This window comes from Ptychodera flava, chromosome 12 (genome assembly GCF_041260155.1).
Source record: "Ptychodera flava strain L36383 chromosome 12, AS_Pfla_20210202, whole genome shotgun sequence".
Taxonomy (NCBI): Eukaryota; Metazoa; Hemichordata; class Enteropneusta; family Ptychoderidae; genus Ptychodera; species Ptychodera flava.
The window spans coordinates 34,503,040-34,518,406 of NC_091939.1; the positions used below are offsets into that span (position 1 = coordinate 34,503,040).

Sequence of the window (15,367 nt, forward strand, 5' to 3'; positions counted from 1 at the left end):
AGATATTTAAGTGGTTTTTCATTACCTTACATCTAACATCGCTGACGTGCATAAAACATCAAATAGATTTGCTTGCAATCATCAGAATTTCAGATGTCTTGTCTCAGTCACCACATATTTTCATTTCTTTGACTTAACATTTTGAAACATAAGTTGCATTTTGATGGTATGATATTACTCTGTATTTAAGAAATGCCAAGAACAATATGCATTTAAAATGGATGTGTTTTGATAATTGTCTTAAAAGAGGCCTATCAGTAATTTTGGCTTTTCTCCTATACAAAATAATAACCATTATACATCAAACCGATATATCGACATATATGTAGGCATTATCATAATATTCACATTTCCGTATTTGATACTCCAAAGTCAGTACCTCCCGTTGCTTATAAATTTGTTCAATGCCATGTATTAAATACTTAAATACGTAGGGGATTTGAAATGTGCAATCGTAAATGTGTAAATCAAAGATGACAACTAATTGCACTTGACGCTCTGTTCGACTTTGTTTCCTACCAAGCATCATGTGGACAGACCCTCTATGTCCCCCCACAAAAGACGGCCTGGATCAAGCCTTTAGAGTTGTCGATGCCTAAATCCCCTCTCCAAGATAGGTGAGGTGGAGAGACAGGGAGACCTGGCCATGTCTTTGGCTTGGACAAAGGCGTCATTGTCCTCCAAATAAGCAAGCAGCTCACGGGAATGTCCCAGATTATGTGCTGTTGATAGAGACGGCTAGGAAATTTAACTGTGTCTTGGTTAAAGACCTCAAATGGCTTTAGAATGACCAGTCACAGAACAGGTACCACAAACACACTTCTGTGAATGCTACCTCCATTACCACTCAAGGCGGAACCAACCAATGATCCATGAGCCTGAGTGTCAGGGGATCGGGAAGACAGCCATGAGGATCGAGATGCCATAAGAGGGCAAAAACAACATTGCCTTCCAGAACCACCGCAAACAAATCCCTGGCCCTTTAATGATACATGCAGACTTCGATTGAGTCGCCGATCACTAAGTTGGAGGGCCCAAGCTTAACCCATGGCCAGTAATACCCTGGCGATCCACCATCATGAGACCTGCAGATTTTGCTACCCGGCCGTGTGCTATGATGGTGCAACAACCCCCAACCCCCAACCCCCTCTTTGGAGTACAGAGGACCCAACTCGGCTGAGCATTTTCCTCAGAGCTGTCCAAGAAGAGAAGCACAAGACAAAGGCTTTCCTGGCCGCCTTCAAGCCTTGTCAATGACCCAAAAGAACTACCAGGCCAACCACTCTGCCACAACCTGCCAGGTATGCCAGAAGCCACTCAACAGAGATTCTGTCCGTGATCAGTGTCACATCACAATGCAATATCGCAGTATGGCCCACAACGCTTGCAACCTCAAGCTGTGACTAAGGCCAAAACCCACAACCATACCAGTCATCTTCCGCAACCAATGACTATTATTATGACTCCCATCTCTTACTGCAGCCCATCTCAAAACTGAAGGGCAAGATCACCTGCATCCCAAATGACACAGAAAAATATATCTCCTTCTCCCTTGGGCAGCTCCAGTTTATTGGTTAGATCCAAGTTTCTGTTGACCTGGCGTCATAGACAAACTTGTGGTGGCCAACCTGCTCAAGGCCTTCCGCATGACAACAAAGTATAAGCCCTGCAATAAGAGATGTGCCCTCTTGCACTGCAGTGAGGTCTATCCCTTTGAATACATGGCTGGCTTGGAGCACTATACCGAGATCCAGCTCTAGCCAAAGGAGGCTTTCCATAGCTAGCTTTTCGGCTAAGGTATTGAAGAAAGTGATTATACTCATTCAAGAGAAGTCTCAGAGACCTTTAGCTGCCGCATCCTGAGGGATTTCCATAACATGTACAACCGCACAGACGTCCCTGGCAGATGTGTTTGAGAGCTTCTGAAAGACGAGCCTGCACCAGTACAGCCAAGACCAGGTCCATTACTATACCCAGCTATGCTCTCTCCTGGGACTTATTACTGAAAAAGACGGGGATCATCCTAGATCTGCTAACTTACTACGACCAGCACCTTTTCATTTATAAATGGCTGTGAGGCGGGATCTCTGTGGTGATGAAAGGGTATGCAAAATTAACTGCTTGGGCCAGTACTGGATGTGAGGGCCGGCCATCCAAACCTTGGCCTTCTTTGTATTACTGAGGGCAATGATATTGTGACAGAGCTGTTCACGGACATTGAATAGCGCCCCCATGGCTGTACTTGAACATTGCCTTTAGAAACTTTGATACCTTTTGTCTGAAATCTGTAGTTGCTTAGCAAAATGAAAAGGTATGTGTCTTCATGTGCTTGAGCAGACCACGTTGTGGTCTAGTACAAAAAAAGACGTTGTGTTTGACCCAGCTATCTGGCTGTCGTTTTGTCTCCCTAAACTGCATCCTTGGTGCCTAGTACCATCACAGGTAGGTCAGCTGGACGCCTCAAGACTGACAAATTGACGGCTGGGCAGATTGGAGGCCTTTCGTGTGACCAAGATCCATAAGTCTGTAAGTCAGAGTCGGCGGGACCAGACGCTACCACTGTGCCGCCATTGCTGACAATTTCTTGCGACCGTTGATGGGGATAAAAGCTGAAGTCGAAAATTCGTAGCAAGACTATCGGCTGGTGCCTCTGGGCACAGTACACCTCCCAGGGCTGTCTTGCATGCGATAGTTGTTCTTGTTTAGCTTTTTTTTAAAATTAATTTGTGTGTTAAGGCAGTCGGGTGACAGTCGATGTGTCCGCACTCAAAATTGTACTCTGTGGGGCTCATTGAGAAATTTACTTAGTCTATAGACGTGGCGTGGTATGCTGTTTCACTAACTTGAGAAACTTTTGTTGTGAATACACGTATTAAATTGCCCTCTTTCGATTGTAATCATGGCTGACAATTCAGTTGATAGTGGCATTGTAACATTCAAAAACGAAGCTGATGTCAGTGTTTAGGCTGGCAAGTCACGTAACTGGGATGGAAAGATGTCACTGGAAAGTAACACTATGCAGGTCGATCAAGCTACAGGTGGCGAGGCCATTTCAAATGCCGAGGTATTGAGTGAAATCACTAAATTGAAATCTCTCTTTGAACAGGAGAAGGCAAAAACGCTTACAATACAGGAAAAGTTAGAGCATTCTAAGTCTTGTTTGAACAGAAGGAAACTGCAAGACGCCCATCTGACTATAACAAAGGAGTTAGTAATACTACCATACAAAATGCTGTAGATAGTGAGATTTACACTTTACCAACACCTAGTAAAGTCAACCTTGGTGGGTTCACCAGCAGCACAACACTGGCGCCATCAAGCGTTGGTGCCATTGGAAGTAGTTATACTGGAGGGGATATGTCAAATAGTAAGGTGACATCCTTGGTTGGTAGTGTGGATGTCAAGTCCAAGCTTGCTGATGGCGATTGGTCACTTCCGAACCCAGAGACATCACTAAAACCCCTGCTAATTTGCATAGATTTGATAGGTATACCCCCATGAGTAGCATGCCCTCTAGTGGTAGCCCAGTGCATATGATCGATAAACCAAGTAAACCATGGGCAAAACCAGACCGCTATGATGGTTCTGATGTCTGAGGAGATTATAAAATGCATTTTGAAATTTGTGCCCAACTTAACAAATGAAATGACCATGAAAAACTTCAGTACTTACAAATTTCTTTAAAGGGAGCAGCACATAAACTTTTAACATCAGTCAAACATGACAGTTTGACATAGAAGTCCCTTTGTGATATGCTTGAACATAGGTTTGGCACTGAAGGTCACGATGACATTCACCGTCTTAAGTTGCACCAACGCACTCGTAACCTGGTGAGTCTTTGAAAAGTTTAGCTCAAGATATTAGGGAGTTGGTCACTTTGGGTTACCCATATGCTGAAGGTCCATGTTTAATCGGCTGTGTATCGAATCTTTCTTCAATGCATTGAGTGACACTAACTTGCGTCGCAAAGTCAATGAAACTGGTCGTTGTAAGGAGGCAAATTTTGATGATGTTGTTAGGGCCAGTGTCTGTGAGGAAAGTTTTCAGTAGTAAGAAATGGCCAGTAACTCCTGCAGTGAGCAAACAAAAAGAATATCCCAGAAACATTTTCATGAGTTGACAGTCTCTGCAGTTGATTGTAATTACCCAAACATTGATAAACTAACTCTAGATTCAATTTCCAACCTTAACTAAACCATGAAAGAAATGACTGATTCGGTTGTTCAGAAATTGGCGGAGTTGCAGTCAACACTGAAAAGTGTTAACACAGGTCAGAATGCAAGAGATTATGATGCTGTTGGTAGGAGGTCTGGTGGTATTATCTGCTGGCGATGTGGACGAAAGGGTCATGTCCGTAAAAATTGCCCGTTGGAAGGTGGTAATTCGGGAAACGATCACCGTCTGGTCGAGAGGGCCAGCGACCAGCCGGAACTGACAGGCCCGTAGAACTGATCTCAAGCTGTACACAAACAACAAATGCAAATTCTGAATTCTTATCAGAACCAGGTGATAACTTAGCTGAATGTCCTGCTAGGGAGGGGGGGGGGCAGAAAAGGTAGTTTCCTTGTTGACACTGGAGCCACGGATTCAATTATTTCAGCTCAGTTCTATGATCAGATCAGTTCACAAAATAAACCCAAATTGGATGTTGTAAATTCTGTAGTGAGACAGGCAGATGGTACCCCTTGAATGTTCATGGTATTGCAGATATGAGTGTACGTATTGGAGAGCATGAGGCAATTGCCCCTGTCCTTGTGGCAACACTATCACATGCTGGAGTCTTGGGTATGAGTTTTCTGTACTTAATCAATTGTTGTTGTGACAGTAAAAATGGGAAACTCATAATCGGGGAGGATACATTGACTTTCATTTGAGAGTGGCGAAACCATTTATTTGTCGGTTAATTGTTAAGAGGGCAACTAAGATTCCACCAGGATGTGAAATGATTATTCCTACCCGTATGTCCCGTAAACCTGCAAGGGGTCAAGCTGGTTACACTGAAGGGCTGACTCTGCAGTCAAGACCCGTATGTCTGTCATACATTCTACCTGTTTTGAAGTCCGGGATACCTCAGGTACAGTAAATGAACCAAAAGTACTTGCTGTTGTTGACCGGTTAAAAGGACTGCATTGTTGGAGAAAGGAGTGGTTGCCTGTAAGACCCTAGTCAACCCTAGGGATCTTGCCTACCAGTTAGAGTGTTCAATGTTAGTGAAGCACCTGTAAAAGTGCATTCTGGGGAAGTTATTGGATTGCTAAGAGTAGAAAGTGGAAAGGGTAGTGAGATAAAACCTGCTCCATCTGAACCAGCATTTTCTGATATCCTTCATGTTAAGGACGATTGTAAGGTGATCAATAATGAAAGTCCACATGTACCTGAGCACTTGACAGAACTGTATAAACAAAGCTGCAAACACCTTAAGCATTATCAACAGGTAAAGGTGGCAAAAATGTTAACAGAGTATTGGGATGTATTCAGTAGTAGTGACCATGATATTGGTCGTACAAACATCACACAAGATTGCTACAGGTAATGAGCAACCTATTAGACAAGCACCTTACCGTACATCTATGTGGAAAAGAGATGGAATTGACAAGCAAGTCAAATGTCTGTTGGAGAGGGGTCTAATTGAGGAGTCAGTCAGTCCATGGGCTACCCTGTGTGTGCTTGTGGGTAAAAAGGATGGATTACAACGCCTATGCTTTGAATATCGCAAATTAAACTCTGTCTCAATAAAAGATGCGTACTCGATTCCCAGGATTAATGATTCTCTTGATGCCCTACATGGTGCTGTATGGTTTTCAACCCTAGACTTACACAGTGGATATTGTAAAGTGGAGCTTGAGGAAAGCTCAAAGGAGAAAACTGCTTTTGTTACAAGGAATGTCTGTATCAGTGGAATGTTCTCCCATTTGGTCTTTGTAATGGACCCAGTGTGTTTGAGAGACTGATGGAGAAGATATTCGCAGGCATGCAATGAGAAATCCTACTTTTATATTTGGATGACATTTGAGGAGGAACTGCAAAGGTTGTGTAAGGTGTTGATCGTTTGAGGGAGGCCAATCTTAAATTAAAACCGAGTAAGTGTGTTTTGTTTGCCATGGATGTTGAATTTCTTGGCCACAGGGTAAATAAAGAAGGTGTATCTACTGATCCTGCAAAGGTCAATGTAATCAAATGCTGGCCAGTACCTGAAAGTGTTACTGACGTACGGAGGTTTGTAGGATTGACATCCTACTACAGGCGTTTTATTAAAAACTACGCTGATATTTATCGCAAAACCATTACACAACTTGACCAAGAAGAATTCAGTCTTTCTTTGGTCAGATGCTTGCCAGAAAGCATTTGCTTCCTTGGAGGAAACGTTAGTCACTGCGCCAGTATTGGCATTTCCTTCTGAGCAGGGTGAATTCATCCTTGACACTGATGCTAGTGGGCATGGCATAGGTGCTGTACTCAGTCAAATGCAGGATGGAACAGTAAGACCATTAAGTTATGCAGGACAAGTATTGACGAAACCTGAAAAGAACTACTGTGTGACACGAAAGCAGATGTTGGCTGTCATTTATTACATGAAATATTTTAGGCATTAAATGTTGGGACGATACTTCACCTTAAGAACTGACCATGCAACATTGACATGGCTGCTAAATTTTAAGTCACCAAAGGGCAAATTGCCCGTTGGCTAGAAATGTTAGGTCAGTTTAACTACCATGTTGTACATAAACCTGGTGTAAAGCACTTAAATGCTGATGCATAGTCAAGGTACCAAGCAAATAACTGTATACAGTGTGGAATGAAACATTTTTCGAAGGTTGTTGAACTCTCTTCCATGCTCTGCTGATACCATGTCAGTCGACACGATTGTTGGTACTAACTCAATGCTGAGGCAAGGAAATTCCTGCCACAAACCCTAAGCCAAGCATCGTCTATGAACACATGTGAGGAGTCTGGGGGAATAACTGTAGAGCCAAATCAAACTAGGGACCCACTATCCCATGATAGCATGAAAGATGACCAACCTGAACAGTCTCAGATAAGTGAAGCTACTGTAAAAAGTGTAGAACATCTCTCCTTTGATCCTGTATGGACTAAGGAGGAGGTCAGAAAATCACAACTTAGTGACCCTGAAATCGCAGTTATATTGTCAGCCAAGGAAAATTCTGATGTTCGTCCTGATTGGAATGACATTTCACCTCATTCTCCTGCCACTAAAAGTTATTGGTCAATGTTTGATCAATTAGCAATCAACCAGGGATTACTTTATCGTATGTGGGAGTCACCTGACGGAGGTTCTAATCGTTGGCAACTGATACTGCCTAGGGCCTATCGCGGGGCAGTTATAAACAGTCTCCATTCTTCTCGAACAGGCGGTCACCTTGGAATAGATAAGACTATAAGTAAAATACGGTTTAGATATCACTGGTGGGGTTTGACAATGGATGTGAGAGCATGGTTGCCGATGTGTAACACATGTGCTGGAAACAGAGCACTTGGTCAAAAGGTAAAAGGACCTTTGCAGACCTATGTGGTAGGCGGGCCAATGGAGAGAGTTGCCCTGGATGTTGTAGGGCCATTTCCAGAGTCACAGAATGGAAATCATAAGATCCTCGTAATTGGCGACTATTTTACGAAGTGGATTGAGGCGTTTGCCATTCCAAATGAGGAAGCCACTACAGTCGCTAGAGTACTGGTTAACGAGTTTTCTGTAGATTTGGCTTACCATATGAGGTCCATAGTGATAGAGGGAGAAATTTATCTCTGCTGTGTTTGCTGAGGTTTGCAAGTTGATGGAGATTGATCGGACGTTTACAATGCCTAGACACCTGGAAAGTGATGGCATGATAGAGAGTATAGTAAAACTTAAGTGGCAACCATCAAGACCCTGATGGACCCGATGCTACACCAGAAAGACTGGGATGAGCATTTACCAGCGGCTACCATGGCGCACCGTTCATCAGTACATGCTTCAACCGGAGAGACGCCAAATATCCTTATGCTTGGACGAGAGACCACTATGCCTGTAGATCTAATGTTTGAACTGATATCCCCGATGGAAATTGAAGGGCTGTCTACCGACTATGCAATACAACTACGTCGGAAATGCAGAATGCTCATTCAAGAGCCAGGGAAAGATTGAAACTAAGTAGTAGTAGAAGGCAGAAACGGTACTACGACCAGAATGCCATGAGAAAGAGCTATCAACCAGGAGATTTTGTGTGGCTCCGTGAAGAGAGGCGCAAGAAAGGGGTTAAGTCCAAAACTACAACAAACCTACGAGGGACCATATATGGTAGTGTCTAGGGTGACTGATCTTGTCTACTGCCTCCAATGAAGTCCTAAGTGGAAGTTCAAGGTAGTCCACTTTGAAAAGTTGAAACGCTACACAGAATCCAGTTGCCTGATGGTGAAAAGAACTTTCTGAACAAGCCAGGCGATGCACTGCAACCACTGACAGATGAAAGAGGGATTGTGACAAGAGCCAAGTAAACAGGATGAGGCTGCTGACGAGGTAAATGTTCCTGATAAAGGTGAAGGCGAAACTTCTGACGCCCGAGTTAACTAAGTTTGAGGACCTGGATGTGGTGAATCCTCCTGAAATTAATCCTACCGAGGAGAAGGTTATGCCCAAATGAGACCTTAAAAACCTCACCAGTACCATCGGAAGTGTCAGAGGACACCATCTTGGATCCTGGACCAACAGACATTTCGCCAGATGTGGCTGTTAAGCCAGAAACTACGAATGGCAGGAAGGAGTATCCATGAAGAGAACAGCGCCCTTTACAGCGATATGGATGCATATCGGCCATTCATTAACTGTTGATGATGATACAGGACATTGTGTTATTGACATTTGATGAATCTTATTCAAGTTTATGTGTTATGTGCGTTTCTGTACAATTTACCTTCTCTTGCAGGTTTTCTTCAAGTAATGACATGTGTTAAGACTGTTTAATCATAGGACTATATCAAGCTCTCCATCAGGAGAGTTAGAGGCCTTGGAAGGAGGGATCTGACAGAGCTGTTCACGGACATTGAATAGCGCCCCCGTGGCTGTACTTGAACATTGCCTTTAGAAACTTTTGTCTGAAATCGGTAGTTGCTTAGCAACATGAAAAGGTACGTGCCTTCATGTGCTTGAGCAGACCACGTTGTGTTCTAGTCAAATAAAGACGTTGTGTTTGACCCAGCTATCTGGCTGTCGTTTTATCTCCCTAAACTGCATCCTTGGTGCCTTGTACCATCACAGGTAGGTCAGCTGGACGCCTCAAGACTGACACATTGACGGCTGGGCAGATTGGAGGCCTTTCGTGGACCAAGATCCATAAGTCTGTAAGTCAGAGTCGGTGGGACTAGACACTACCACTGTGCTGCCATTGCTGACAATTTCTTATGACCTTTGACGGGATAAAAGCTGAAGCACAAACGGTTACAATATTGTTCTTGAATATGTCTCGGGAGTGGGTGACAAACTTTTCTGTCCTGGCCATGTAGATTTTGAGCCCCGTCAGTAGCGCCTTAAGATCACCCACAGGTGCAGCCTGTGTCTCATCTACCGCCGGGACCACTGGGCACACATCCTTGTTGAGCTTAAAGCTGTTGTGGTAGCCAGCCATCCCGTCTGTATATCTTTTAGAGTGTTTCCTGTTGGAGTGGCCGCAGGCTACTCTTCCTCAGTATAGCCGTTGAGCCCATATTCCGCACATACCTTTCCAGAGGCAGGGTGAAGCTCTCTCCCTTCTGAATCTTGAGCGACTTTCAGAAGATTTCCTCGATAACAGCTGAGTATGGGTCGTCCGGCCACTCCCTGGCTGGGCGCAGCCACTCTCTGTCTTATTTCTGTGAGCAGCTGCTTGTACCTGATGTAAAACAGTTTGTATCTTACTCTTTTCCTAATCACCCTAGTGCTCGTCTTGATGACCTTGATGACAACAAAGGGCTGGCCGCCATAATAATAATCATACACATCCTCCCCAGTCCTGATAATTCGACATTTTTGTCTGCCATTTTATCATATATATTATATGTGAAAATGCTGTACAACAAATCTCTGACCCCCACTTATAGCAACAAGATTCTACAAGGAACAAAAGCAGCAAGGACTCATCATGTGGTCACTCATAATCCCAGCCAAACATGGCTGGAAGAGACACTGAACATCTGGTGCTCAAAAGTGAATATCGTGTCGTGTATTTTCAACTGGTATTTGACTCTGAGATAAAAAGAGACATGCAAACAACAATGTGCTGTCCGAAAACATAATCAGCCAGCTGGTCCTCAAATTCGAAGGCGAGATCCTGCTCAATTTGTCGCAATACTACACGATCGAGACATACAGAGATCTTTACAATCATGAGAAAGCTAGAAAGAATATGACCCTTTTATGGCATCCAGGTCCCAAACCTTTGAAAGCTTCGAAGCGGTGCTGGTGATGCCAACGCCCAAGACGTAGAGGAAAACCACTTGTATGGCGTTTATCAGAAGAAGTATGCTATCAAGCTCTGGAACCTGCTCACGAGTGGCCATGGCGCAACTTACCCAAGAGTGCTTGGTAGCTAGTAAAGGGAAAGCAGCTCCACACATCGTTCATATTGGTGGTTTGCTTTAATGTATAGTAGTGTGTACTTTTGTTTCACTGTCTTGTGTATTGAACCGATTAGGCACCGTGAGACACAGCTGTAATCTGCGTGTCAGTGCAGACTGTGCTCCAGAGTGGAGAGACTGCGTAAGACACTACGATCCTTTAACGCTATGTTTCGAAAGTTTGCCAGACTTTCTTCATCAGTCGCCTCAAGTTAATCTTCAGTGGATAAATTGTCTGGTATATTGGTAGATTGTATGTATTCCTATGTTGTCCAACTGGAAGTTTGTTCTATCATTCTGGAAGCTAGGATGTCTAAATTCGTTTCAGTTGTGTTCAAGGTCGTGTTCGTATTGTGTTTACTAGATTGAGAGATACATATATGTGGTCGTCAACATGTTTCATGTTGTGCGTTTCTGTCAAAATATTTTTTTCTGTGTTATAAGTTGTCAATTGTAAACTTGTTTGAAATCATTGGTCGACAAGTAGCTTTTGACGCTTCCTGGCACCGGTTGCTCAACTGATAGTCCTGAGGACACTGCTGATTGGAGGCACTCACTGATAAATATCCAGATGGAGCACAAAATGATCAAAGACGAGGGCTTGGCCCAAGACGTGGCTCACTTCTATAATAGCAGCAAGAGCTTCTTCAATATCAACATCCTCACTGAAGTATGAAAGGGTTGCTTATTCTGTTCACAAAGACACAGGCGCAAGCCCAGCTAGATAGTGAGCTGTTTCTGAATCCAGACCTTGAAAGCGTTAATGTGATGATCGAAGGAATTGTGAACAAAGCCTATTCCAAGCGAATGCTCCCCAACATTTCTGGAAAGAAGTCCGTCAATACTTCCAGGGGGCAATGAAGACCAGGATCTCCTTCTTGGTGAGCTCAAGTTTTGGTAGAACAAGTTATGTCTATTCATAGACTTGAGAAGCTTCAAGCATAAATGTTCTATGGCAACGGCCTGAGAGTGATGAAAATGAAGGATGGGGTGCAGCTGGAAATTTGCCGAAAAAACACAGCCACAGCAGATCACGATGATAGGCTGCTGGTGCAAGTCTACATGCTGGCAGATGCGCAGGTTTCATTGGAACAAAACCGTCTCAGCAGTATCCTCTTCTAAGTATAGGCAGGCACGTGCAGCTCACAGCGGGTGGAAGAGAGATGGATGGCAGTTTGTGGGTAGAGCCGCCCTTCAATATGATCATAACAGGGCCCGACCTGTTGCAGCAAGTCAGAATACCTGATGAACCTGTTGACGGGGCCCTATTGTCGGAAGTTTGGGTACATCCTTTCTTGTGCCCTGCTTACCTCAACAACAAAGCCTACGATATGAGAGATTCCTTTTCAAGGGCTATGATGTCATCATCCTCATGGTCTTCTGCACAGGTGTAAATAACTGGCTAATGACTACCAACAAAAATATGCAGGAACGCAGACGATGATTGTTTTTGATGACTGTGCCGCATCAAACGATATCAAGAAGCAGAGCAATGAGCTAGTCAACTTGGGGTTCAGCGCCCGGCACGACAACCTCAGTGTGTGGGTCCTGACACAGCAATACACCAGCATCAGCAAGGGGTTAGAGAGAACATTGGATGCTCGTGCTTTTCTACACTCCGAGCAAGACAGACAATGAGAGAATCATCAAAGAATACTGGATGGAGCTGGACAAAAAATGAAGTGAAGCGACTGCTCGGCCAGCTGAAGGAACAGGAACACAGCAAGCTTGTCTTAGGGCTGAGGCACCCTTACAAAATCATGTGAGGCTTAGGACCCGCAGTGGCTTCCTTTTCAGTCAGGTGAAACTCCTCTGCTGGGTCTCAATAGATCTCTTTTAGGTGCTGCTTTGACTCAAGTGCTGCCTCTGCATCACTCGTGGCCATCATACTATACAAATAACTTCAGACAAAAGGTGCAAGGGAAAATCATGAAGTCGATGGGCAGGCCCTCCTGATTTGTAATCCATAGCTTCATACTGCTGAGGTTGATACCCCGCTTTAGGGGCATCTTAAGGGGCTTGCTGATGTTATAGACCACTTTTTTTCGCAGATTTCTTTGGTGTCCTTGAGGGGCAGGATTTTGCAGATCATCTTTCGGGGAGGTGCAGGCATCTTCCTACAGCCCTGCAGTGGAGTTTTGCCTCACTTGGCCCCCACTCAGGCATTGGACACCGTCTTATAGATGGGGAGTGTTTGATGATGAGATTTGGCTCCGTTTTCTTGATAGCCTCTAGGGTGAAAGGCTTGCCAAGTCTTTTGCCACCTGCCACCACGGGGTCCTCCTCTTCCTCTTCCTCTTTGAGGCAGGGAGGCTGGTGGGTAGCCTGCTCCCTTCAACACATCCTGCACGTTTTCGACCATGATCTCTATCCTTTGCAAAAATATCATCATTTGGCAATTTGGATTTTGGATTCTACCGCCCGCCATCTCCAGAGGTGTTACTGAATGCAACCTAACATTTGAGCTCAGAACAATCGGTAGCAGGCACTGGCTACAAGCTTTCAAACATCAACATGGAATATGAAACATACAATATGAAGATCTCGCAAGGGTGTTCAACCTACTATGTGCATTGTAAAATCATTTTGTATGAGCACGGTCAAAAAATACAAATTATAGAATCGGACACAATCATTATTGACAATGCTATTGTACCCCATCGAAGTATGAGGGGATTATTATTCACCAAGGATCTACAACAGGAACAACTCATGGTGAACAATACGTGATCGCAGGAATTGACAGTGGAAGTGTAACAATAGAAGGCATCATAAACAAAGTGTATTCCCATAAGATGACCCACGCCACTTTTGGAAAGGACCTCGCAAATACATTCTGGAAGGGAGGAGTACATGTGAAGTGGACCTGGAACAGCCTCACTTTTCGAAGAACTGATTGTGCCTCTTCGTCGATTTTCGTGGGTTTACGAACATCGAGTTTCATGGTAATGGTCTCAAGGTCATGAAACAAAAATAGAGTTCCATTGGAAATACATATAGGAAATTTATCTTCACAAGACCATCTTCTGCATATGTATGCCCATGTCGTTATCATATTTGATGCCATGCTAACTGTTGAAAATAACAGATTGAAAAGTACACTTTTCTAAGGTACAGAAGTATGCACACGTACCTTACAGTTTTCAGTAAAGCCGCCATTCAATCTGATCATGACCAGTAAACTAACTGCAGGAATACAGAGTTACTCTTGAGTCTTCTGTGCAGGTCATATTTCCAAAAGTTTAAGTATGTCATTTCCATCTGTCTGACCCATTAAACAACAAAGCATACGAAGAGAAGTTTATCTTCTTGGAGCCTGATACCTTTGTATTTAATGGTGAACTAGATCAGAAAAAACTAGATTTAAACTTGTGCATAATGTGTTCGAAGGCACCAGGACCTAAATTGGCGTAGTGACCAAATGGATAAACTTGGATTAAGCACATGATATGACGAGATGAGCGTCTAGGTCTTGACGCAGTAATGTCAAGTGTAAGCAAGACATTCAGAGAAACATAGAAATGCTACTTAAACTGGTGGTCAAAGATTGTGCAACGGAATTAGATCACATGGAAGTGGCGGTGATAATCAGGACACTGATCAAGAACTGAACAAAAACCTATTCGGTACATGTATTTTTCGCTTACTGCATCTTTATAGTTTTTATTTTCCATGTAGCATAAAGGCATAATGATGACTGTGCTTCCATACAGTTTCACACTAAATATAGGTCCTAATATTAGTGCACAGCATTAAACTCCCTTATGACAGCCAGGACGAAACTTCAAATACCCAATAAGATATTGTTTATCCAGGTCGCCACTTACTTTAATGAGGCTGCTGATAGATGTTGCAGTTTATGTGACCAAAGAGATCACTTTTGTAGTTCATCCAAGGAACCTCCAAAAAGTAAATTCATCGGCCAAACAAATCCGGAGGAATCAAATGAATGATTACACAGACCAAATATGCGTTATTGGCAACAGCAGTTCAATTTTCAGAGTTGTATGCCAAAAGTTGTTTTAGAGTTTCGTTAAATGATCACTTTAATTCTGCCAGTAAACTCCACAAAAATTATCAATCTGCATGTTTCATGTGTACAGCTAGAAGTGATGGCAACCTCAGTCTATATGATTGGAGGGTAAAAGAGTTAATGGGAAGAGATTGGATAAGCCTAAATTTCCGTTGAATTGCTAAGCCAGAAGAGTCATTTAGCTGGGCAAAGACTCAACAGAGGTCAATACGAAGAGAGTTTACAGAGGCCTCATTGATAATGCCTTCGAGATATGCAACACTAATCACATGCAAGCAGCTGCAACAAGAAATATGAAAACAACACTGAATTATCAAAGTACATTTGGTCTCCTGATGTAGTATTGCACACAACCAACACACTTTTGCGAAGCAATATTTCCTATCAAAGATGACATAATCCCCTGGTGAATAAGAAATTTGCAAGTAGACGCTATTTCTAATTCTAAATTAAAATACCAAGAAAGAAAGCAAATTAATTAATTTTAAATAGGACGCCCAAATCAGCTAGCATGAAATCCTTACAAGCATTTCAATTAACATGTATGTCTCGAATTATCGAGAGAATAGATACTAGGGATGTACGATTTTTACATGGTCTTGTGTGCGATATTACCAGTGCGGTTAACAAAACGATGATTCAGAGCATCTTCGTGAAGGGGAAAGCTTTGCCAGTAGCATGCTTATTATAAATTCCCCACTACCTCTGCGCAAAAAGGAATAATTTATCTAGTTTATTGCACAGATATAT

General features: G+C 43.3%; 1 protein-coding gene across 1 annotated transcript; it reads left to right on the top strand.

Annotated features, from left to right (window-relative positions):
* Positions 1–6,931: 6,931 nt before the first annotated feature.
* LOC139146289 (protein NYNRIN-like) lies at positions 6,932–7,777 on the top strand. The gene has a single exon (XM_070717697.1). The coding sequence runs from the start codon at positions 6,932–6,934 to the stop codon at positions 7,775–7,777; it is 846 nt and encodes a 281-aa protein (XP_070573798.1).
* The last annotated feature ends 7,590 nt before the right edge of the window (positions 7,778–15,367 follow it).

Excerpts from the sequence above, each read along its gene's own strand:
- LOC139146289 (XM_070717697.1), top strand. The coding sequence starts at position 6,932 with ATGAACACATGTGAGGAGTCTGGGGGAATAACTGTAGAGCCAAATCAA.